The sequence below is a fragment of the Calonectris borealis genome, chromosome 1 (genome assembly GCF_964195595.1).
Source record: "Calonectris borealis chromosome 1, bCalBor7.hap1.2, whole genome shotgun sequence".
In the NCBI taxonomy this organism is placed as follows: Eukaryota; Metazoa; Chordata; class Aves; order Procellariiformes; family Procellariidae; genus Calonectris; species Calonectris borealis.
In genome coordinates, this window is record NC_134312.1 from 88,641,971 (window position 1) to 88,668,735 (window position 26,765).

The following is a 26,765-nucleotide window of genomic DNA, read 5'->3' on the forward strand; positions in this document are numbered from 1 at the left end:
CTTGGATACTTAAGACAACCCTGCTTTGCCAGTGCTGTAAATTCTCGACCTCAGGATTAACACTTGCTAACTGCAGAGCAGGCATTATAGCTCCATCTCCGCCTCCTGTCTGTCTCACCAACAGCCACAAGGTTTAAATCTCATCCTCTTTCCATGTTCTATGAGCAGGCAGAACGGATACTGGACAGGGAATTTTTTTTCGTGAGCAGTGGTTACTTTACTGAAAAGCAACTGATTTGGAGAGGATTCAATAATACTGAGGGTCTTAGTTAATGCTGTGTGATTCGAGAGCTGCAGTGATTAATACCAGCTCCTGTCCCCAAACCAAATAGAGTAAGCATCTTTGCGACTCAGAAATGCTCTGCTGTATTTTTTGCCGTGCATCCCCTATAAGTGCAAGCGTTACTTTGCTATCACTTGGAGGTCGCTCGGTTCCAATTAAAATCTTATTGTGCAATCATAACAAGCTCAAAAACATCTTTGTACAGCTTCATTTTCTCAAAATACTTTTCATGAAAGCCGAGGGCAAAAAATATAACAATCAAGCTTTGCTCTGAGGCTGCAAGGCCTTCCCTGCAAGAAGCATTAACTGCCAGGCTGTGAACTCTGTGCAATGTCTTCACCATTCCCCTCTCAGCGCTACGTTCCTCTGGGTCAGTGCAGCTCTTGGGAAACACAGAGGGCTTACACATGTGGATGCACTACTTCTTCATCGTCTCTCCAAAGTACACAGACCGCAGGGTGCAGGACACTTAAATTCTCACACCTTTTAGACTGTTACCCAGGAAATACAATTTTCCTTTCATAACTATTACTGTGTTAGAGGGCCGGCCCACTTAAGATGTATTCACCCTCTGGATTCCCTTTTTCAGCCATGCTGTCCACCGCTCTGGTGTATGCCAGATGTCTTCTGGTGGCCAGGGTTTGTACTACTTCCCTTATCTCTATATAACCAGCTCTCAAAGAAGCTCATGTCCCCAAATGTATCTTGTAATGTTCTTGGTGCTTTGAGAATACATACCAGGGATCTGCACACTGCAGAAACAAGCCAGTACCCTGCACGAATAGAATACCTTGGCACACCAGAACACTTAATTTTAAACACAATTTTATCTTATGGTACTTATTCTTGAGAGATTTGCAATATTGGCTTATAAGAGTTATAACAGAATAAGCATCATACTTCAAAGAGAATATTCCTTAACTACTTCAACATCAGCCAGCATCACAGCAGTAACTGCTACACCAGCATGCTCCAGATGAGTTTTAGGAAAGCTGTACTCTAAAAAGATGGCTACTGAAGTTACCCAGAGCAGATGCTCCGAGCCACTTGTTTTCTCTTTAGCCCACGTTGAAGTTACTCCTCCCTTCCTCTCCTCCTAGCCACCTGCCTTAGGCCCTGAAGCCAAACACAGGGGACATCACCTATTACTGCAGGAGACAAGCATGTCTTTCCCTAACTTGTATTTAAAATAGCTTGACCAACATTTCTATTGCTCACTTTCTAGCACATTCCTGGAATTAAACTTTAGGCTGCTTTTATCTGCTAATAGTCTCCTTAGAACATGTTATAATATTTTACAGAATTTTATCACAAAACCCCCAAAACAAACAGGAAAGGTGCTTGTACTATTACCATGAGTATATGTAACATAAGAGACTATTGAAGGTGGGGTTGCCAAGGCCCTGCAGCCAGCATCACCCAACTAGATTTCTGTACTGACCATTCCTGTGCTCACAAACCAAAACCAGTTCTTAAATGTATTCAAAATGATTGCAAAAAGTCTCTGTTCGTAGACCTTTATCTAAGGCAATTGATGACCACCTTTGAGTAACAGCCTTTCAGAGGCACTGGAAGCTCACAAAAAGCAGTGCAACCCAGTTCCTTACAAACATACCTTGAATTTCATGGAGGTAAGTCTGTAGAGGATTTCGCTCATGTTCTCTCGGATGATGGACCACGTGATCTTATTGTCACTCTGGGCTGTGGTTTCTACAGCACGGCGTGCCATGTCATAAAACGCAATCATATTGGAAAGCATTCCCACTGTTTTATAGAAAGGGCAGAACCTGATGGAACAGAAGAGGATCTGTCAGGCATCTTGGAACAGTTAACAGGACAAGCCTTTGCTCCTGCCTTCGCAAGAACTCTGAATTCTCACCCGAAAGAAAGAGCGCTAGCCTGCTTTAACTCCAAGTATTTTTGATACATATTGTCAAAGGAGAGAGGCTGCCTCTACTAGGTCCCACATTTTTAAATGGGCAAATCATAGGCTAAGGCAATCATCCTGAAGTGAGGTTTCTGAAGCAGCACCCAAACACTGGGCAAAACAGGAACCATCGCTGTACAAGTCTTGCATCTCAATCTGTGCCAATACTAACGAGAAAGGGAAAACACCAGAGCAGCCAACGGAATTCCTCCTTCCTGTTTTGTCCATCACGGGAACAGGCTTCCTCCAAGCAGCCTGGAAGTTTCTTTGCTCACAGGAAAGGGAGTGTTTCTATGACAAGAGCACTCCACACACAAAGAGCTCTATTTTTAATGGGTAGATGAGGTACCTCATTATTATTTACACACTACATCGTACTACTTCCTGTGCTTCCCTATCACATACAAGCATAACCTGCCCTAGTAACCTAATCAAGGGCACATACCATTGCAGAATGATGTATGTCTAAATTTTTAGTGATGAAGTATTTCAAGACCTCCTGATCTACCTGGGCTGGGGAGTGAGGTGAAGTAAAAAGGCCTCTTGTCAGGCTGTTAAAACACAAGGATAGCATGGAAAGAAGCAAAGCAGACAAGGATAATAAGCATTGCACTAGGGAAAAGACCCAGTAAGTTTTTTTGATGGATCAAACTTACTCAAGAATTATGCAACAGTAACTGAAAGCAGATTCTTGCAGTCCCCCATGCATTGCTAGAATAAAAAGGAAGACTTTGGGTGTTGATGTGAAAATAAAGTGGTCCTCTCCTCCTCCTCCTAAGGAGGACAGGAGAACATGCTATTGCAGAAATACTGGCTAACTGAACAATAGATGAGGGCCTGAGAAACTCAAAGGGTGTGACTGCATTCGGAAAAGGTCTGCATGCCTTGGGTAAGATGATGTGAATACACTGTTCGATGGCCTACCTAAGCACAGTTCTTCCATTTGTTTATGGTGAGTAAAATTAATTTCTGCACTGTTCTGTTTCCAAATAAAGTAGCTGTCTAAATCCAGACTACACAGGACCAAGAGGGCAGAGTGGCCAGTCAGATCTCACCTGTCATAAGGCGTATAACCATTCTGTTGCAAGAAGTCATCTTTTATCAGCTTGGCAACCTCCAAGGTAATTTTATCTGTTTCTGCCAAGGAAGCCTAGAAAAGTAAGGTACACTGTTGGTTTAGTACTCAAGTCCACGAGTTCATGGTATGTCCTGGCCAAGAACCGTTATCTTTCAGAACCTGTTTTCTTCCCACCCTCTTAAGATGGCTTCCAGCAGAATTCTATCTTTTGGGTATTTCTCACTCCCTATTAGAAACAGCCAATTTAATTGACTGCCAAATTAAGATGGGCCAAACAGTCAATAACTCTACTTTAAGTCTATCTGATGGTAAACAATGGAAAGGAAGTTTCCTTTAAGATAATGGAAAAGCCACCAGACGCAGAAAACACGCATGGCTCAGCTATGAGGTACGTTGAAACATCACCTTCCTACATAAAGAGGTAAATTCATTCTTACCTTCCTCAATTCTTATGTCCATGGAAGAAAAACTAGATCTCAGCATGCTAGATCAATAAGTAATCTTAATTTTTAAGGATTACTTAAGCCTCCACAGCTACCAATGGGCTTTCCCTGTCTAGCATTCAAGAAAAGTAAAGGAGTTGATGACAATGCCTGTCATACTCCGCAGGACAGCCACAAGCCTGCTGCACACTGCTGCTCTTGGCACCACAGGTCACTCTTCTCTGCTTTCATTGCCCTTTTGCAAAAAGGGGCAGATTGAGTTTTAAGTACCCTATCTTGCTTTCCAGACAGGAAGTTTGGACCTTCTTTCATGAGGAGACTAACAGAATTCAGAACTAAAAAGAAAAAATATGTGGATTGTTTTTCCACAGTTCTCCCTTTCTAAAGGTTTGTTGCATTTATTAGCCAAGCCCAGACTGAAAGAAACAAAGATAACGTCTTTAAGAACAAGATCACCAGTTCCAGTGCTTCTATTACGGGAATAACATCTGACTTATTAATAATAATATTTAATAAATTAATATTTAATAAATATTAACATTATTAATTAATAACAAGCACTGGCTTATCAATATCCCTTTCACACCAAGGAACTGATTCTACCCTGCTCTATAAACTAGTCTTTCAGAACATGTTTTTTTAAATAGAAAACTGCAGAAAACCCCAAGATCACATTTGCTTTTCTTTGAAGACACGTCTAGAGAGGAGAGCTCTGCTAGGCAAGATCTGGTGAACGGCCCCATCTTAGTTGGGCTAGAACATCAGTGAATAGGGAGAGCACCAGAACCAGACTTCCTCCAAATAACTGTAGTTAATACATGTTACCACACACTACTACCACCTTGTAAATCAGCGTAGCTCATCTGAGCATCATGGGATTAAGTTACTGTCAAGCATGTACTAGGCACCTGTCAATTATCATATTTACAGCGCTAAGCTGAAACACAGGGTTTTCACTGGGTCCCTTTTGAGAGCTCTCAAGGGAAATTTTCCTGTCCAAGTTCAGCTTTCTCTCCGAAACAGTGAAGTGAATGAAGGAAATTAAAGAATGCCTGTAAAATGGAGCCATATGTCACGTCACAGGTTTCCACAGAGAAACTAGGTAATCACCAGTTTTTAGAAAAAGCAGACATCACTTCTGTTTCTACAGGCCAGCTTGTAAATGCCAACACCTCTGTTCTGCTGCTGGCAACGTCTTCTAATAAATTGTAACCCTTCAGATAACTTCAACAGTAAAGATTAGTCTGCATCATTTCTCTAACAAAGATTACTTCCAATGGAGTGCTATTGTAGGTTGCAACAAAGGGCATTTCAACAGGACTAGAACACTGAAGCAAGTGAAGTTTCTTAACAACAGCATTAGATGCCCTGCAATCTAATTTACATGAGAAAAGTAGTGTCAAGCCAAGGGTTACCAAATCTAAAGAAGTATTTGTCATTAGAAGTCAAACAACATGTAAGAAAGCTGGAATAAAGCACAGTTAGAGGCAGGAGAGTGACATCTCCCAGTGACCATCTGCCTTTTTTGCACAATGCAGTATCCATCAAGCCTGGTCTAAGACATGGTCAAAAGCCTGCACTAGCAGTAAGGAAACGGAGGATGGCTCATTGAGACCACATTTCCTCACAGACGGTTACTCACCTTCCCTACAAGCTGCACAATCTCTGCGAGGTCCTCTTCCTCCTGTAGGATCTCTTTGGCCTTTGTCCTGAGAGGGACAAACTCTGTAAAATGCTTGTCATAGTACTCGTCCAGGGCACGCGTGTATTTGCTGTAACTGATCAGCCAGTTGACAGAGGGGAAGTGCTTGCGTTGTGCCAGTTTCTTATCCAGGCCCCAGAAAACCTGTCAGAAGCCAGAAAGATCAACCAGTGTTCCAAATCAAAAGCGAACCAAAATAATTGAAGGCAATTAAAAAAAAAAACAAAACAATACAGAAAGCAAGTTTGAGTAAACGCAACATGGCAAAGGCTATCACAGATCTTCCGATGAAAGCCTGAGAGAGAAAAAGAAAGCCTTCCTTATGTTAATTTAACTGTAGCAGTGACTTTCAAATACACGTCTCAAAAAATTATGCATCTTTTAAGCTGAGTTCAGACTTACTCAGCTTGAGACTCCTCATGAGGGATAAGTCAGCCGTAACAAAGACAATGTCAATACTGGAGTTTAATTAAAGTGGAGCCCTATTAGGTATAACTCCTTTTCCCACAACAGGGCTGGGCAATCAGTTGCAAGACATTCTTATCCCAGTCAGCTGCTCTGAGGATTTTTTCGTGGTTTCAATGCACCTATTAAGAGTGGTTCACTTTCCATCTCAGCTGAGGGCAGCCACATTTGAAGTGCAGCTCAAAGGGCAGCAATCAGGAAGCACAAGGATATTCCTAAGCAGTGAGCGTTGGATGGAATTGCTACCTTCACTCCCTCTTCCAAAGGGATCTCAAACACGTCGGTTCAGAGACCATCTCATAAGGTCACCTTTTACACCACCTGAACATTTTCCAAAGCACCCTACAAAGTTGCCTGTGTCAAATCAAAGCTCTCACACCCCAGCCGCTGGCGCAAATGCACTGAAGCACAATCATTTCGAGTCTAACAAAGTGGACAGAAGAGCTGCAACGTCATGGGACGTACCTGAACAATGCCCAGAGTAGCAGATGTGACAGGATCAGAGAAGTCACCACCTGGGGGAGAGACACTAAGCAGGAAGAAATAAGAAGTATTCAGAATTGCTTTCACAGTTTAAACTGAAGAACATATGAATGCACAGCTCTGTGATGACAGGAACCGGAAAAGTCAATACAATTTCAAGTAACAGATTGCAAGCTTCCACTGCATAAAGTGTTTGATACATACCCACACAGGTGTAATATCAAGTATACCATGAAATATAGTTATATCAGTCACTGATTGACAGTATCAATCATATCAAAGGTATGATTTCAGTCACTTTAGCTCCAGGTAGTAACTCTGGCTTGGATTATCAAACCTATCTCAATTGGAACAGATTCAGCAAGTGTGCTGATAGGACACCGTGAAACACAGTGCAATGGTTATTTTACAGAAAACAATATCCCAATCTGAAATTATTTCAGATATTCACCTATACAATAACCACTTCAACTTCATTTGGGCTTGACACCCTAATACATGCCTTCCCAGAGACAAAAAAATAATCTTCCAACCTCAAAATCACAATCCATTTGTGTACGTATGTTGTGGACAGTAGAACTAAGCAGAGCAAAGAATGGACTCTAGGTGTTCTTGCAGATGCTAGAGGCTCTCCTGAAAACATGGTGGGGGGAAATTCACTTTGCCCACAGTATGACATATAAATCGATATAGCCTAGAAGAATGTCTGGGGACCACATGCCCATCACACCCCATCACAGCTTGAGATATGCTGCTCCATGTAATTCTACTCTATTTAAGCCAGAGAATCACGATTCATTACGCCCCCAAGTGCACCCACTGCTGCTCTAACTGCTGAGCATGGTTTGACATACTTTTCAGTGACAGCTCTAATGACACTCTTCCCTGAGCCATTTGCTCCGATTGCTGCAAGTGACTGCGATTCCACACCTCACAGAACCACCTATCCACATTCATTCTTTCTGCCCCCACGCACAATTTAGCAGTAGTTCTGGGTGAACAGACTAAATATCTACCTACTCATACACATATCTTTAGTTCTGCAGCTGCACAGAGAAACAAGACTTTCTTTTTGTCTGAAAAATAGGTACTTTTTACACTCACGCTCCAACAATGCTGACGCTGCCTTCCCTTTCAGGATTTCCCAGACACTTCACTCTGCCAGCTCGCTCATAGAAAGAAGCTAGACGGGCACCAAGGTAGGCTGGATAACCACTGTCTGCAAACACCAACACGCAGAAATTGAGTCAAAGGCTCAGAGTTTAAAGGATGCATTTACAAGACTAGACTGAGAAAAGACTACTCACCAGCTGGCATTTCAGCCAGTCGCCCTGAAATTTCTCTGAGGGCCTCAGCCCATCGGGAAGTAGAGTCTGCCATCATACTGACATGGTAGCCCATGTCCCGGAAATACTCAGACAGGGTGATTCCTAGAACAAAGACAACAGCGTGCTGCAGGATACGGTTCAGAAAGGAATTCTACGCTTGTATGTTGTCACTAAGATGCAAATAAGCCAAATTATTTAAGTTTACATTCTGATGGAAATAGACACTGAAAGTTATTCTTTCTTCCCACTAGATAGTGCCTTTGCTGTCTTTTTTTTGTTTATTTCCTCTCACTCTTCCCATTTTTGCTTATGAACCACTCTGGCTCATTTTACAATCCTGTGTATTTCTTTGAAGAGACACGGCAATGTCACTGATGCTACTCTTCGCCTCACTGAAACCAGGAACAAAGCCTCTTCTTACCGTAAAATGTCTCCTTCCCTTTCAAACTACCAGAATACAGCAGTGAGAAAAGGTCATGTTTTATCTTAATTATCTGACAACTTTTCTTACAAAAGAATTTTAAAAAAACCTCTAAGAGGCTGCAAAGGAAAGAAGACCAGCCTGCCAACTCAGAGTGTACTATTCCTGCCCATTAAGTGGCTGTACTTGTCAGGAAAAAGCTATTCACAAACAAAAGCTTACATAATTAACACATGGAGAAAAACTACATGAGAGCTGGTGCAGTAAGTTCACCTTATACGCAAAATTTACTCAATATTCAGAAATCGTAATTATATACAAGCAAGTCAAATTCAATTAAGATACCAGGACTTCATGCAGGCAAGGCCTGAAAGGGTCAGCTTCTGAAACTAAGCAGGTTTCTTGGTACTGACCATCTCAGGAACTGAAAATACTACAGCATGACGGCTTGCTCTACACACACAGCCTTTTCCAGCCTCCTGTAAATCTTACCAGTATAGATAGAGGCTTCTCTGGCAGCCACAGGCATGTTGGAGGTATTTGCTACCAGAGCTGTTCTCTTCATGATGCTTTCTACCTTGCCATCAACTTCCATTGTTAACTAAAATACAAGAAAAGAAAAAAAAAAAGATAATAGTAGCCAGTTTTCCGTTTATTTTTTGTTGTTTGGTTTTTTTACTGCCTTACTCACCTTGTATCAGGATACTCTCCTCACAGCTACTTTACCAAGAGGAGAGATTAGATTCAAGATTTCAGGATACTGTGCTGGTTTGCCTTCCAGATTGCACACAGCTTAACTCTTTAACGTACATGCCTCAGCCTCATCTTATCTTCTGCAACTGGCAAATCCCTATTGATCCCATTCAATCGAGTAATGACAAATCCATTGCATCAGAAAGTACATTATTCTCTCTCAGCTGGACGACCCAAAAATCTTAGCCTCCTGTCATAAATCCATTAGGAATCAGAAAGCTTTTTTCCCCCATCTACACTGATCCAAGCTCGTCTTTGACGACTGGACATAAACCACATACATAACCCCGGTCAAGCCTCACAAGCACCTGAACAACAGAATGCATATCCTGACATTTGTATAGAATTCCACTTACGAATATCCTGGGATTTACCTTTTTCACGGCCATCTCAGCTTGACTTTCTTACCTTGTAATCGATCAACACGCCCAAGCCTTTTACCCCTTGTTTCTGACAGTGGAGTTTGAAACAGTTCAGACTATCTAGCTTTTACAGAAGACTGTGCCGCCTAATTCACTAACATATAACAACAGGTAGAAGGATTGGTAAACCTGTTGCTTTTTTTTCTTTCCTCCTTTTTTTTTTTTTAGACTGTGCTAAATTACACCCTGTCATTCATTTTGGCTTTATGTTAAAAAAGCTAGAAGTTACACCCAAAAACTGATCTAGATGTTTATTGAGGGGCCACTGAAATCATCCTTGAACGAGCCAAAAGAGATTTCTGCTACTACAGCCAGAACTTACACCAGGGAGGTAAGAAGATCATTTCAAGTCACTCTACCAATATGATTTTTTCAGTTACAATACCAGTACAATAGCAAGTCTTCCCAAAAAGGTTTACTCTCCATACTAACCTCAGGGAAATCTCTCAGTACTTCAGACATTTCATTTCCTCGTTCTCCACAGCCTACATAAATGATGACATCGCTGTTGGAGTATTTTGAGAGAGACTGTGAGATCACAGTCTTCCCACAACCGAATGCCCCGGGAATCGCTGTTGTACCCCCTTGTACACACCTGAGTAGAGAAAAAGGACTTTGATTTGCAGGGAACTCAAAACCAGCTCTTTCCCATCTTAGAATATGTTTTCCAATAAAACTCCCTAATTAAAAGCAGAGTGACAAGAGTCACATTCAGTGTTCTGGGTGAGAAGCACAGAGGTATTTCACTAAACCAAAAGACTGAGGGAATAAACTATCCTTTTCTTCTACTGCCCTTGAAGTTCATGAGTTATGCTGGTACAACAGCTAGTCCTTCAGGCTTGCAGCATAGCAGTTTTCACAGCTGGAAGCACCAATGGAATGCAAATGCTAAGAAAAGAACAACTGTACTTAGCTGTGCATTATAAGAATAAGCAGCACAATATTTTAGGACCAAAATTACTGAATTCAGTGCCTTGGAAGTTAGCTGCTTAAAAGAGCATTTTGCATTTGCGTACAACAGTTTTCGTAAGTGGTGACCCCAAAACCATTGGGAACTATACATCCTCAAGACCATGGAAAGAGATGCTACTTATGTGTTCAAATAGAGATATCAAGCGTGAAAGTTCTATTCTTTCTGTAGATTTGGCGTGATTATGTTAAGTTTATGCTTGTCCATTCTTTTCTAGATTAATGCACTAGAACTATCTTGTTAAACTTATCTTCCTTCTTCCATTAGTAGGTTCTCCTGCCAAATGTAGAAATATGAGGAATTCAGCTAAATATTTTTTGAGATTATGCTGCGATACTTAGTGAAAGCTTGGGGTCTGTTCGCCCTTAAAAAAAAAATTTAAGGCTTCCTCCCTTTGCTTCCCCCCAAAAGAGAGATTTCTTACATGCTAGAAAATAAAAGGTAGTACTTACGGGAAGAGGGCATCCAGGACCCGTTGGCCAGTTAATAAAGGATGATTGGCTGGTAACTTCTCAGTAACAGGACGGACTTGACGTACAGGCCAGACCTGGACCATAGTGAACTTCTCCTTCACACCTTCAAACTCCAGCTCTAAGACAACATCCTAACACACATCACCAGACATCTGAAGTAAGGAAACAGCTGCACACTGGACCAGCACACAAATTCTCATCTCAACTACTCTGCACAGCTAGGTCTTTGATACCACCACAGATTTCTCCAAACCTCAACACGCTACCATCCCCTCCCAAAGGAAGGCTCTTTCCCATATTTACAATGCTACTGGGGGGAAAAAAGTGCAAGATGAAGCTTCAATTAAAAACATGCTTTTGAAGAGCAACTGAATTTTACATATTCATAAGAAACTGTAGATCACCACAGAGGTCAGCAAACATGGCATACTGAAGTGCCACCGGAAAGCCACATATGCAGAAAGTAAATGCACAAGATAATCATATAAACCCTGCAGGCTGGGTAGCAGAAGTGATATGAAGTCAGACAAACGGTTGCATGAAACACTTTTTAGTTGGCATCATGCAGAACAGAAAGATTTCATCAACCTCATGAAAGAGACATGGAATACAACAGCAACTGCTGTTTGGGAGACTTACTGAAGTGTCATAGTTTCCCGGCGGAGCAATGTATGTAACTGTACCCCTGTTCCGTGGGGGCAGCATGATTTTGTGTTTGATAAGCGAGTTTTCATTCACTACACCATAAATATCTCCACCAGTGATGTGGCTGCCAACCTAAAATCAGAACAGGTCTATTAGTCATAAATCAGAACTCCAGTTTTAAAAAAGAACCTTGACAAAGAACTGTATAAAATAACTATAGCTTTAAGTCTAGCACTGTGATTATTCCCTTTATAAATGCCTTGTTACAGCACAGTAGCCCATTTACATAACTCATTACACTAACAGCACATTGCTAGCAACACTATCTGGGTTCACGCGCCCTTTCAAGGCAGAGACAGTAGCAATTACTGACTGATGCAAGGAATTTTCGTTTCTTTTATACCTCTCAGTTTAATGTGTTAAGCAGAGAAAGGATAGCATATGTTAACTTGCAGGGTTGGAAAAAAGAAGACGCCAAGGGCTAAAGCAGTGACATTTTCCAGTTCTGAGGCTATCTTCACCATTCACGAAATGCATGCTGCAGTTACTCTTTTTGCTCAAGTAACTTTTTGCTCCTGCTAACGTTAGTGCAATTCCACTAAGCTCTTTACAGTTCTGTAAATACATTAAAACTTTGCAAGTTTCTCATATGCAGCAGCAACACATAGTAAGTCACGTCAAGGACGTTTCGGTGATCCCCATCTAGTCTCATTCATCACTACCGCCTCCTAGCACCCCTTTTTACAATCTTAATACAGCATTAACCATAGCTCCCAGCAGTCATAGCCTTGGCACTCTGCTCTGGCTCCAAGCTCTGAGGGTAGAGGAGCAAGAGGGGAAGACGGGCTTGTCACAACCTACCCGCAGATTTTTAGAGGGTGTGAAGTCCCATTTAACATCTCGGCTCAAAGCTGACACATTGACACCTCTAGGGATATAGATACTTTTGGTCAGAGTGCTGATGTCCGAGAGAGGCCTCTGGATACCATCAAAAATAGCTCCCATAATACCAGGTCCTAGTTCCACTGACAGGGGTTTGCCAGTACGGAGTACAGGATCTCCTACAGAAACACCAGCTAAAAATTTGCTGAGGAAAAGTTCATCCAGAGAAAGGGAAAGAAACAGGGCAGAAGGCATCACGTTCACAACATCATACTGTAAAACCACCTTTCTGACTTTATGGTAATATTTTTATTACTATATTACACATCACCATTTGAGAAGCATGTAGACTTTATATTAAACTCAAGCTGAAATTGCTAAAGCAACGAAGTTGCTCATCCTCCAGAGAGGCAAAGTAAGGGTAAATATTCTGCTTTACCATCATTAGTTCAAGTCAACTATATGGACGAGTTTACTGGAGTGCCAGGCAGCAGGATGACAAAATGTCAGGCATTTCTTAAATCTTCAAACCTAGAAAACAGGTTTGATTGTTAAAGTCAGACAACGTTATGAAATATATAATTTTTCGCTTCAGAATTTGTTAGAGAGCACAACTGTTTTGACCTTGAGCCTTGCACAGCCTTTTTGACAGCAATCTAATTTTAAAGGGAGTTTGTCCAAGACCAGCATTATTTCCCTCCTCTCCGATATCAAGTTGTCCAGTCTATGCACTATCTAAGCTCCAAAGATGCGCAATGGACTTCTCTGCAAAGGGCCAGTAGTTTGGCAAAAGGCCCTGCTAGAATACAAAAGAAACGCCTAAAACCCTATGCAAGACTCAAGGATTAAATGCAAGTTGACTGCAGAGAGCCCTGTGACAGAACCCTCTCATCAGGAACCTAAAAGTAAACTATACTCAAACCTGTTCCATATACTGACAGAAGGCTACTAGATATTACAATGACGATGCCATCTAAAACGACAAATTATTCGGTATAGACAGGACCTAGTCACCAGTTCACCATCCAGCTCCTCAGAACAAAGCTTTGGGAGCCAGCACAGGCTTTTTCCTAGCCTCTACAGATATACAGAGCCAACTCTTAAGTTTAAAAGAATACGAGGAAAAAAAGAAGGTCTGGCTTTAAGTTTTATAACTTCTTTTCTGACATTCTCTCATATATACGTAATAGAAAATACATTTTAAGTTAACTAGATTTTAGAATACATGCTGCGTCCTAGCTGGACCAAGATTCTGTAAGCACATTGCAGAAGCAAAAATGTAATCTGTTACATCTGGCAAAACACTCTGCCCAGAAGGCAGCATCCTGCCCACTTTACATTTCCTATTTAAGTGTTATACAAACATAGTTTTCAAAAGCAAATAAAAAGCGCAACAAATAAGAAATGGCAGTTTTGCCATTTATGGTTGACATTTGTCAAACAATTTTCTTAATAAGGAGCTGTAATATTTAAATTAAAATGAACTTAAATTCTAAGATACTCATTATTTTACTTCCGCATAAAATCAAAAAAGTTCTCCTTGGTACACAGCCAAGCAAGATAAGATTTACTTCAAAACCATCAGAATTTTCAAAAGATGTACAGAACAGATGTTTCTGCCTGCCAGCATCGGAAGTACCAAGCGCTGGTCCCAGTCAGCTTTTTTCATCTTCTTCACCCTAATCACCACTGTGTTCTGGACCGCCCAGTCTGGCAGGCCCAGGGGCATCAGTGAAAAGGATACATGTTTCTTCATACACCTGGACAGTTGCCAAATCACCTTCCAGTCGGATAATCTCCCCCACCAGTTCACTGTGGCCTACTCGTACCAGCTCATACATAGCGGCACCTGCCATGTTGCACGCCGTGACCACTGTAAAAGACAGACACACAGGTGAGTATTTTTTCTGTAGCTCAGGAAATTTACTCATCAGAAGTTAGTAAGGACTGCACAGCATAAGCCTGGTATTCACTCAAATCAGAAGCACATTCTTGATTTCAAAAAAGGCATAACTTGGCTGTCACAAATCCTGACATTTCTAGTTTAAAAGCCAAAAGAAAAAGTTCCTTGCACTTTTCACACTGTTCCTTTATGCCCAATTAGAGGACACTATCAGAATGTAGTAGTTCACAGACAATTAACGCCATTCTTATCTATCTTGACAGAGGGCGAATGTTTAGGGTTTTAGAGACGCAGTGAACTTTGTCAGACATGTTACATAGGCACTTCTTTTCAGTCAGCTGGGCCACATTCACATTTGACTAAATTAAAAACATACAAAAAAATGGCAAAAGCTCACCTGGTACCTGGTAGTTACATAAACCTGTGGTTGGGGACCAGCATTTTCAAGCCACTTAAACTTCTGTTTACCTTGGGAGCGTCCGGATGCTAACATAACAAACTATTTCCATGCATAGATCAAGCCAAGGCGCCTGCTGAAGGCAATACATACCCTTGTATCTGGAGTGGCAGATGCCTACAAAGCTTTTAAGGAAGCACTATTTTGATATTTTACTTTGTAGAAAAGTGATGTATATCTTGAGCCATTTAAATTAACTTTCAACAGATGAAGACTCTTTTACAGCACATTTTGGGCCTGAAACCTACTGTTTTGCATTAGATTTCAGCAGGTCATACATGAGGCCTAGCTGCTTTAGGACAAAATTTATCATGTCTTTAATATTGTAATATCAATCTTGCACACAGGTTCATGTATTTACACAAAAATACATTTTCCACTTCTCAGGAAAGAAAGCTGTATCAGTTTAAAACTGTTTTTAAGGATCACTTCTGTAGACAAGGAATTGGCAGTTAAAGAACAGGCATTTATTTAGGTAAACACAAGCCAAAGGAGCTTCTCATTCATTGAATAAGCTGCACTAACAAAAACACATGCTATTCTTCTGTTCTCATATTCCCATCCTTTCCTTCATCTTTTGAAGAGAATGCAGGAAGGAGCAGAAAAGCCGGTAGAGTCTGCACTTACTCAAACGCTGTTTCCATCAGAGCCTAAAGAAACTATTTAAGCTGATAAAGGGGGAAGAGTCCTCCTCCTCCCAGTGGCACTACCACCATACTCTGCCACCTTCTCTGACCCTTGCAGCTCCTCGCTGAGCTCCTCCAGCCCGCGGTGCTGTAACACTGAACAGCTTGACACTGGCAAGGGACCAAGCATTCCGGAGAGCACAGGGTCAAACTGCATTTCACTGAGAATGGTCTATGCATCTCTCACCCTTTTTGAGAAGCTTAATACACAGCCAACCAATATAAAGCCGACCAAGTGGCTTTATTTCATCCAGAAAGTGTACTGCCTTTTGGTTTTATTATTATTATTATTAATCATCCTGCTTTTGCTCATTACATCTTTAAATAAGATTAATTAGCAGTAACACCTTGTTAGTGTGTTTCTTAGTATTTTATCAGATTAAGTCAGTGATCCTTCTTAAAAAGTCTCCCCAAAAAAAAGAAAGAAAAAAAGGCCCACCCAGAGCTCTGCTATACTTCTCTACTTCACTTCCAAGTTCACTCCCCCAAAAAAAAAGAAAAAGCCCCACCCAGCGCCCTACTATACCTCTCTGCTTCGCTTCCAAGTTCACTTCCAAGTGAACAAGATTAACAAGACACTACATGAAACAGAACTTATGATTTCCTTTACAAATTAATACCTACCAGGTCCCGAGACTCCATGGACATAGCCAACAAAAGCCTCTCTGTCCTCATCACGGATTTTGGGTAGCTTGGAGAAGTCCATTTTGCCTGTTCAACTGTACAGAAGGGGGAAAAAAAAAAAAAGTCAGTTCTGAAGAATACACGCATGTAATAAGTTCTTCCTCTTCCTCCCCTCTGCTCTCCCCTTGTTTCCAGTTAGAAAGAATTCTGAACTCATACAGCCTGAAGCAACCTTGACCACACTGATTTTAAAGCTATAAAAAGTTACAAAGTAACTCATTTAAACAAACAAAAGAACTAACATCCCCTATTGCAGAAACACAGGAGTGGAACATCACTCCATAATAGGCTCCCCAAAACACTGCTGAGTGAAACAGTTACACTCCAAAAATGCCGTAACACCGCTGGACTATTTTCAAGCCCGATAACAGGATATTTAAACAATGGAGAATCTCTTCTGCTTCCATATCTCATCTAGCCTCCTTCAAAACATGGAGTTTTCCATTATTCTGAATGAGCAAGGGAATGTTCTGGGGCTCCTTTACTGCCACCAGTCTCTAAAAGGCAATAGTACAAATATTAATTGTGAAAATTGTGAAAATTCTGTTTTTGCTATCTCAAGCTGCTGAATCAGAGTGTTCAGAGGAAGAGACATACATTTTCACCAGCACACAAACATGCGAGTCCTCTCTATATGCCTCACAGTTAGGTATTATGCAGTCTTGCTGTCAGTGAAACTCATGGAGCATTATAGAAGAATTGTGCTGAATAATGGCCAAAAAACCCAACTTGCAACAGTGAAACATTGACATCTCTTGCCAGTAAGTGTTTAGAGAATCTACACAACCAGCACAGGAAAAGCTGTTTTAGAAGCAGACCTCCTTGATCCAGGTTTGTCCTGTAATCAACAGTTGGGCTGTCCTGCTTCTGGTGCCAATAAGAGTATTTAATGGTTTTGCTTTGTCAGCCCTTATCATGCTTTGTGTTACCTTGGAAACTGATCAGTGTTAGAGAACTGTAAGGCAATTCTCTACCCATTTCTGCTGTATTGACACATTTATGATACAGGACTGGTGAAAGGTGTGGTACGGCAATCCCAGCATACGATGCTCTCTGCATACCAACAGGGCCTATCCAGCAAAAGTCCATGGTTCGGCGATATGAATCGTGTGAGGCATCTGTTGACACTCACAGTCCTTGCAAGAAGCTTAACCTAACCTGGCATCATCTGCAAGGCAGCAAATACAGAGGCATACTCAGGCTTGAAAATCTGCCTCGAGTATAATGAGGAAGACAACTACATGGCCACTCCTTCCACCATCATTAAAGGATGCTTTTCTGTCTGTTCTTCAGGAGCAGTAGGTAGCTGATGTCTGCTATTCTTAAAATCTTATGACTGTTTTCCAGCTTTTTAATACTATACCACAAATCCTCTGCCCTTCAGCCTCTTTGCCAGTCTAAATGTTTTAAATCGGTGGCTCTGCTCTGTAAGAAAAGGATCTCCAATGATTCCGAACTCTTATTCATCCTGAATGAATAGCTTCTTCCAGGCTCCATGTCCTGCTGGAGTGGATTGTGTAACATGGCTACCATTGAATCACTTCACAACAGCCACCCCAACAGTTGATCATGACTCAGTCATCACCAGCCTGGAGTGGAACTGCTAACTGCGCTTGAGCTCGAAGGCCAAGTCAGATATCTGTTAGATCCCTCCACTCTCCATAATGATAGTTTGCCCTTTAAAGCTGCCTGTTGCTTAGGCCCAGAAGACAATTTTAATTTCACTGCTTATTTCTCAAAAGTCTCCTCTGACAAATGGCAGCGGGGAGGCCCTCGCAAAGCAATCTGCAGTTCCTGAGCAGCTGCTAAGAGCTGGTTCTGATCAGGCTAACTATCTCTTTTTTTTTTTTTCTTTTAATAATTAAAAACATTGCAAAACTCAAGCACAATTACTGTTCGTACTGAAAAAAAGCAGCCGGTCTTATAAATCCACCCAAAACATTTACTTCAACATACCATGATAGAGAACAATCTTTAGAGGCCTACTACCAAAATCTTCTATAGAAGCACAATAAAGAAAGAGCTGAACCAAATTCTCATAACTGAATTAGTGATGCTGTTTGGCAATTAGACAGTACAGAGTTCCATATGAAAGAGTCAATTTACAAAGGCAAAGAAACACAGGAAGAACACTGGCCAGTTTCAATTTAAATTAACTTTTCTTCATATCCAAAAGCTACAGGTCAGCTGACTGCCACTTGAAGCGACTGTTTATCTTTTAGAGACCCAAATAAGAACCTCAGAACAGTCATTCTGCAGTTAAAGCGGCATCCTGACATCCAGCACCTGCCCCTCTTGTTCCTGTGGCTGCTCTGCTCCCTCCTTCTTCCTACAGCCACCTTCCCCACTTACCGGCCAAGCCAACTAGAAGGGAATGGGATTCCTCTGCTAGACCACTTAGCAATAAACCACACCAATAAACCCTGTCTTTGCCCTGATCTTTAGCATCTGCACTAATTGCTTTTACACACATATCTATTAAATATTCCACGTGTAAAAGATGCAGTGAATTCCTCCTCACCTTTCTTTGTTCCATCTCCTATACGCCTCCAAACAAAGCACACACAGTCTAAAAAGCCAGTGTTCACCCAGCCAAGCTGACCTCTTTTTTAAGGGGCGACACATCTTTTAACATTAAATACAAATTAAGAAAAAAAAAATGCTGTTATTTGTCTCTGCATAGTCGTCTTGTGCTTGTGTATTAGCATTACAGATTTTCATTTTAGATGGAAAAGTCCTTCAGGGCAGAAATGTTGCCTTACCTACCTACACTGTTAAATGTCTTCATTGTTAGTACTCAGCTACAATGAAATTCCCTAAAGCACATCAGAATTTGCTAAACATAACATTATGTGTGTGCAGGCAGTATGTACTTACCCCAGAAGCCATGGTAGCTAGCCATTTTAGAAATCTACCGAGTTCCTACAGCCTTTCATAGGCCTCTCGCCAACACAGGTTATTAGGCACTATATGCAATCCATTCCTACAAAGCCCACTAGTACACCAATTCCCTTACGAGCAAAGATGCATCTTGTATTCTTTACAATTTATAAACAGGAATCTTCCTCATCTTAAGCAGTTCAACAATTGATTTTAAACATGCTCTTAAGCACTAACATGGTCATATTCTGCCTAACAGTGCCAGAAATCAAAGTATTATTTGCTGCAGAACCATCTCTGACTGAAAGGTGATTTATTAAAGTAATTTTATAGTCATAATTAAACAAGAAAGGGCCAATGACCTGAGTTTTCCGTCTGGATTTCTCCCCAACACAGCAATTTGGCTACACAGTAGCCCCAAAAATGTAACCATCCCGCTCACAATGCCAGAGAAACCTGTTTTCTATTACTGTTCCTTGTTTTTGCTTCAAACATTTGATCAGTCCCTGAATGTACACGATGAACTCCTTTACCACAAAGAACTCTTCAAAATTAAGATTCCAGTGAGATTTTTAGAAGGAGCCTTCCTTTGGCAAGGACAAAAATCCATGACTATTTTATTATATAAACACAGATTCTTACCTTATTTTGCAGAAACAGGGAGTCACAAAAATCCACAGGCCCAATGAAGCAAAGCCAGAATTCAGCAGTTAAGCACCACCACTTAGGAAATAATTGTCCTTCTGGTGCCCCTACACAGAGGGATGAGAAAGCCTGCTGCAGAGGGGAAAGAAATTTCTGACACACAGCAGAGGCATAACCACCTGACTTGATGAGTCATCAGTCTGTCTCTCTCCCACCAGCACCGAGGAATGCCGCAATAGCAAATCAAGCTACCTAGAGTCCAGCTGAACTCCCATCTGTGCCCTCCTTACTGCACAGGACCAAGCATAAGAAATTAAAAGAAGCATTCAGCACGCATATGAACAACCTCCTACAAAGCCAATAATCCCAATGTCCCAAGTGGTGCATGCTACTACATAAAAATCCTTGAGAGAGAGATGCATGCTTTCTGCTGGAATCAGTTTACCTACCAGCCCTCCTGTGTAATATATCCATGTGAGAACCTGTTCTGTTCTGGAACAGCTTAACAGAACAACCGTTTAACAACAGACTGCACAGGGAGGCGCTGAAGACACTGCAATACTAATTGCTTGAGTATGTAGAACAGGTATGGAGTCTTGTCAAAACAGTGAGTCATGTGGGGCTTACTGCTGCTAATATAAGAACCCCTTCCCCTAGTTAGCAGAAGCATTGATGCAACTGCACAACATCCAACACCTTAGCGAAGCAGAGTGATGTGCCACCTTGACTGACAGCTGCTAGAATCTGCTGTCGAAGATTGACAGGCACTGTACAGTCATACAAAAGACAAGCAGCTATGCGGGCTCTCCCTCAAGAAGCCGCATGAGTTGAAGAGTTCCCTGCAGTCTTCACAACTTCTCAAGACTATCTTCACAAGTTCTAGGATTAGCAACACATCAAATTGGCACAAAAGATTACACACACCAACCAAAATTGTAGTAAATAGCACAAGACCAGCAATTCAAAAGCAGCAGCATTACATTAATAAGTCACCAGTGCTAGGATTCATTCTGCTGGAGTAACGTTGAACTAAGGTCATAGATTTTACCATATCTAAAGCAGACTAATGTGTTTTGACTTCCTAGGGTAGAAAAATGGAGTCAGAATATAAGCCCTTACATTCAATATCCAGGAAAACCTCATAGGCATAAAACTAGCCAAATAAATTTTTCCAAAGAAAATCCCTCCTCCTCTTCTTAGTAAAAACCTAGATGTTGTAGGATAGTAAAGAGCACAGCCCACACTGGACAACCAGCTTAGCATCGCATTTAAGTCATGACTGCCAACATTTACTGTGTTCACCTAAGCAGACTTTGGTACAGTGCATAAGCTCCAGTGTCCAGCTGTACGATGATGGGTTGCAAAGGCCTCATAAATAACAGGATAATCACTGCCATAGATTTTCTGTAACTTGGACACTTTATACTTCCCCTTACAACAGCTGATATTTTAAGAGGAAGTATTAAAAAAATACAGCCCCTCTACTCTGCTCTGGTGAGACCCCAGCTGGAGTACTGCATCCAGCTCTGGAGCCCTCAGCACAAGAAAGACATGGACCTGCTGGAGCGGGTCCAGAGGAGGGCCACGAGAATGATCAGGAGGATGGAACGCCTCTCCTATAAAGAAGGACTGAGAGAGTTGGGGTTATTCAGCCTGGAGGAGAGAAGGCTTCAGCGAGACCTTATTGTGGCCTTTCAGTACTTAAAGGGGACTTATAAGAAAGATAAGTTGTGTCCTGTGACAGGACAAGGGGGAATGGTTTTAAACCAAAAGAGGGTAGATTTAGACTAGACATAAGGAAGAAATTTTTTACAATGAGGGTGGCGGAACACTGGCAGAGGATGCCCAGAGAGGTGATAGATGCCCCATCCCTGGAAACATTCAAGGTCAGGCTGGACGGGGCTCTGAGCAACCTGATCTTGTTGAAGATGTCCCTGTCCATGGCAGGGGGGTTGGACTAGATGTCCTTTAAAGGTCCCTTCCAACCCAAACTATTCTATGATTCTATAGTGCCGAAGTTACTAGACAAATGCAGAAATTCGGCAGCATTTCTGCATCTAGAATCTGGGATATTGACCCAGAAGAAACAGCACACCCAGAACTCTAACACAGGTCACTTGGAAGGGAAGCCAAATAGTATTCTCAGGAAATCTGCTCCTTCATATTATGCAGAGTTATCATTTTACTAGAACACAGCAGGGAAAATTACTCCAGAGTTCTCAGTCACCAAACAACAGAATCACTGAGGTTGGAAGGCACCTCCAGAGATCATCTAGTTCCAACCCCCTGCTCAAAGCAAGCAAGAGCAGGCTGTTCAGGGCCATGTCCAGCTGGGTTTTGATTATCTCCAAAGATGGAGACCACACAGCTCTCTGGGCAACCCGTTCCAATGCTCAGTCACTCTTACAGCAAAACGTGTTTTCTTACATTTAAAGGGAATCCCTGTATTTCAGTTTGTGCCCTTTGCTTCTTATTTCAGCAGATACCACTGAGAATAATCTGGCTCCATCTTTTTTGCTCCCTCCCACTAAGCATTTGTATACTTTACCATAAGATTCTCTGAGCCTTCTCTTCCCAAGGCTATATAATCCCATCTCTCTCAGCCTCTCCTCATATGAAAGATGCTCCAAACCTTTAACAGTCTTTGTGGCCCTTTCCAGACCCACTCCATTAAGTCCATGTCTTCCTTCTACTGGAGAACCCAGAACCAGACACAGCACTCCAGATGTGGTTTCCCCAGAGCTTAATCGAGGGGAGAAAGCACCTCCCTGAACATGCTGGCGGCGTTCTTCCTAATGCAGCCCAGGATAGCGCTGGCCTTCTTTGCCACAAGGACACCTTGCCAGCTCATGTTCAACGTGGTGTCCGCCAGGATCTCTAGTCCTTTTCTGCAAAGCCACTTTACAGCCAGCCGGTCCCTAGCCTGTAGCAGGGCATGTGGTTATTCCTCCCCAGGTGCAGGACTTGGCATCTCCCTTTGTCGAACTTCATGAGATTCCTGTCAGCTTATTTTTCCGGTCTGCCAAGGTCCCTCTGTATGGCAGCACAGCCCTCTGCTGTATCAAACTTCCAACTTTGTATCATCTGTCCTCTAAGGAAAGCAGGCAGAGGTTGCCTCCTGTGCTCAACACAACGATGTGGCTTAGTCTTCTCTTCTCACAGACATCAAGAAACTTAACAGTACCAACCTTCTTGCCATAAGCTTAGAGTTAGAAGTATCATTGTTTCTTAAACACAACAATACGGACATTCTTCCATTTAATTATTCATACAATTCCAGTTGCCACAGGGCACTTTGAGGCCACCTCTGCTCTCGATAGGTCAGGAATCTGCTTAAGAGATGCTCAGGTACATACTGTGGATCTATTTGCAACCATACAAGACAATTCATCTTTCACACAATTTGTTTGTTGGGTACTATAAAGACCCTTCCTCTCACATAAGGCTTGCTACTTGCACATGTACAGGTAAATCCAGGTGTATTCGAGAAAAAAAGATAGGAAATAGAATTACACTGCCACTGTCAGCACAGTACACAATGGCTACAAAGGGAGACTGTGCAACATAGCAATTCATTAAGCCCATCGCAAGCTCCTACTGCCTTCTTCCTCAAAACAGATGGGGACTTAGCTGTAGGTATGCCAATACATACAAGCCTGATACTTTCAGCAAACATCATGCCTTGCACACGAGCTAAATATATATAAAATATATTTATATTTAATACATATAGACAGCATAAGAGACTCTCCCCTACCACAAAGATAGGGTGTAAAGTCTGTCCACGCAAGAAGTACCACCACCATCTCGAATTGTTATTCAAGCATCCAAGCTTTTATTCAGAAACTTGGGAGATTCCTCCCGTTAGCCCAGAACAGGACTAGAAAAAAAGTTGTGTTTGAAAATGACCAAGAAGTTAGCAGCAGCGATAAATCTGGGTAGAAAGGTTAGCAAGGCATTCATTGCATAACTGCTTTGACCCACTGAAGATTTGATCAGCTCAGTAGATAACCGGCCTTCTGACTTCAAATGCAGTTATCACACTATATCTAGAATTGATAAAGATCCTAGTTTTATCAATTAAAATACTCCTGTTGCTAGAGAAAGCCACATTGTCCATGTGGAAAAAAATCTTCATCAGCTGACTGGCTACATGCTACGGAGTTTTCCAGAATAGGGTTTTCTACACCGATTCTTTCCTCCCACCCCAGAAGACTTCTCCAGAGGAGCGCTAGAGGTGGAAATGGATGAGCTTCCCCTTATTTCTTACTTGCTACACTGCTTCACAAGTTTCCTACTGCGAAAAATTTGACATTCCTTTCAGCCTGCTATACAGCCTGCCCCTTCATCGGCTCGATAGACTTTCACACAAAAGAAAGATCTAATGCAACTGAGATCCAAGCCATAACACAGAATACTAATGCAATATTCATTTCTGTGTTCCACAGTGGCCACCTTTTCTTATCCTGATCCTGTCATCTAGCTGCTAGAGCTGAAAAGTTCTGCAGCCATCTGCTTAGTGCAATGCTCAGTCATTTCCTCTAGACGAGCAACATTTTCATTACCCTCACTAATGTTACTGCAGAGCTAAAATCCACCCTTGCTTTTATTAAATAAAAGTCACTCTACTTTTAGGTGCATTTGGCATCATTACTTGAAATACTTTTTGTTGCTCTAACCTTTAAGATGACAAACATGAAAATGAGATGAACGCAAAGCTGTAAGCAATTATAGCAGCAAACTTTACTATAGTTCAGTGGAACAACTTCTGAATAGATGAAGATCCTTACCTTCCACAGATCCTTTGTCCACACAGACAAAAGGTGTGCAATTTCATAAAATAACTATTGCTAGATTTGTAAGTCAGGCTCAGTTTTACATGCAGAAACATATTAGTAATTTGGGCTCATTAAAATACATTGGCTCCTCTATGAGCCTCACCACTGCCTAACTCCTTGTCCCTAAATGTAAGAGCTAAAATACTGAGCACAAGTTTGGAATAAGCATTTCATCATTACACTTTCAGAGCAGTCTTTAACGTCAGGATATTATAGAATCTTCAATTTATTATGTGAGCTATATGATGGCTAGTTTGAAGAGCATGTTTAGATGAACGTCTTTGAGAAAGATCTAATACCCCTAGCAGATAGAAGTAGCACTTTTACAGCACTTTGGTATAATGAAACACCTGGTTGGAATCACAACACACATATTGGCATTGGATTCCAGTAAAAGGAAATTAAGTTGAGGTCGACTTTTCCTGTAATGGAAAACTTCATCTTTAAGTTAAGCCACATTTGGAGATTTTATGTGCAATTACCTGAAGTATTTACAGCTTCTTTAGAATAGCCAGAGCCCTTCAAACATATCAAATTTTAGCATTGTTTAAACTACATATTGTGGTGGTCTGAATATCTACAAGGTGATGCAAATTTATCTCATGATAACAAAACCCTCAAGGTTTCAAGGACCTAGAGGAAAGTTACATAAAAGAATTGCCTTTTTAGAAGTCCTTACCAGTGTTACCTGCATTTAGCCAGAAATACCATTTTAGTTTTTTTCTGAAGAGCTGCTTTTTAAGGTATTACTTTCATAGTGAGAAACAAAATAATGATATAGTGTAATAATGAGAATAACCAAATGTTTGTCCCACTAATTGAACTTCTTGGAAGATGCAGTTTCTCTGCTAAAATATTGAAAACAATCAAGTCATTCTTTGGGCCGTTAAAGGAAACTTGCATACCTGAAAGCTTTTGTCCAGCTATAATAAACTATCCTAATAAAGGCACGGTTTTCTCTCTGTAAAGCTAATATGTTTTCCCATAACCTTTCTATCCCTCATCACACTTGACCATCCCAACTACTGCTCTTCATGCTCAGGGCACAGAATGCAGACCAGCAGCACAGACATTCAGACCACCTATCTTTTACGTAGTCTTAAACAACATCAAATCACTCCAGTAAGCGAGCATAGCTTACAGCATCCTAAACACAGCAAGGGGAACACTACATCTTTACCGTGCAGATTTCGGCATTTTTCTTGGGATGCCATCTGGCAGAAAGAGTTAGTTGGACAGACTGGTCAGCTGAAACACACCAACATTTCAACTTGGCCATGAGACTCCTTACAATATGAGCGATCTTCAACCGATTAAGAAGGGCAAAGATAAAACTTCCACATTACAGAGATACCCTCTAGGAACATCACTTCTCTCTTAAGCATTTGTGTCTGCAAGGGGTCTATTTTCGGCAGATGTTTTAGTTCATTTAACTGTTTAGCAGGACGAGTCTCGGCTCACTGGGGTAGCAATGGTCTTCAAAATTACTCTTCTCAGGAGTAAACAGATGTCAGACAGTTAATGCAGAAAGCTCAGTGCTATAAAAACGTGGCCACAATGGCAGCTTCCCGTACTAGTTTTAGTACTTCCACATTACTTCTGATTTGAACATTTTAAGACACCCACAATGGACTCTTCAAAATGCTGTAAACTATCGCAAAATTAAATAACTGTCAACAGGCACCATGCACGTATTAGATCAGACAAATTATTTCTGAGGAAAGTGAGCAGTGACACTGAAATTTACTGTTACACAAGCTCAGAGGTGTATTCAAGCTGATGAACCAAGAAAATTCAGCAGCTAAAACTGATCTTCATCTGCCATTTGGTTAAGTGATAGTAACAAAGTCTGTTAGACTATGACTTTCAGGATATTTACATCTTACTGGTTTTCAGAGTAAGTTAATCATTTCAGTAAAGACAGACCTTATAAGGCAAAGCTCATTATAGCAGCCATATAATATATGGAAGTCTAAAAAGTTAGCAGCAAATGGTCGATCTTTCTAAGAAGCAGGAGTGTTTAACTTCGGGAGAATTTGACAAAAAAAAGGAGAAATAAATGCATAGATGAAATAAAGTAACCAAACCAAAAATATTTGTGAGATTGTAGAACTTATTGCCATGAGATATGACCAAACCCAAGAATTTAGTATAAGCTTAACTGTCCACTTTCAAAGGGGAAGAGGGAGTGAACACAACAAAAAGAATAAAAAAAACTTTTCAGAACATAAAAGAAGGTACACCAACGACAACCAGAAGATCCAGTCCAAGCCAGTTTTGCATGTTGGACCTTCCTTCTGTACAGGAAGAAAAGGTTGAAAAGTTCAGATTAATTCCGCTTCCTCTGCTGGAGCAGATCCCCATTTCTCTCTGTCCAGCTGGAAGGCTAAAGAAGTC

At 41.3% G+C, this 26,765-nt stretch overlaps 1 protein-coding gene across 5 annotated transcripts in view; it reads right to left on the reverse strand.

Moving 5' to 3' along the window:
* The window catches only part of ATP6V1A (ATPase H+ transporting V1 subunit A), a 31,995-nt gene that overhangs the window by 2,378 nt on the left and 2,852 nt on the right, over positions 1-26,765 (reverse strand). Inside the window, exons 2-15 of one of the 5 annotated variants that reach the window (XM_075166017.1) lie at positions 19,528-19,637; positions 15,946-16,040; positions 14,020-14,148; positions 12,255-12,469; positions 11,388-11,525; positions 10,728-10,879; positions 9,738-9,900; positions 8,623-8,731; positions 7,689-7,811; positions 7,486-7,600; positions 6,364-6,427; positions 5,374-5,577; positions 3,266-3,360; positions 1,899-2,070 (exon numbers count right to left, since the gene is read on the reverse strand). In XM_075166017.1, the coding sequence (XP_075022118.1) occupies positions 1,899-2,070; positions 3,266-3,360; positions 5,374-5,577; positions 6,364-6,427; positions 7,486-7,600; positions 7,689-7,811; positions 8,623-8,731; positions 9,738-9,900; positions 10,728-10,879; positions 11,388-11,525; positions 12,255-12,469; positions 14,020-14,148; positions 15,946-16,027 (1,761 nt within the window). In that variant the 5' untranslated portion in view covers positions 16,028-16,040; positions 19,528-19,637. Of the gene's footprint in view, positions 1-1,898; positions 2,071-3,265; positions 3,361-5,373; positions 5,578-6,363; positions 6,428-7,485; positions 7,601-7,688; positions 7,812-8,622; positions 8,732-9,737; positions 9,901-10,727; positions 10,880-11,387; positions 11,526-12,254; positions 12,470-12,714; positions 12,807-13,846; positions 14,149-15,945; positions 16,041-19,527; positions 19,638-26,765 lie in introns of those variants that run through there. The other 4 variants (XM_075166008.1, XM_075166025.1, XM_075166035.1 and 1 more) reach the window with 4 other exon arrangements.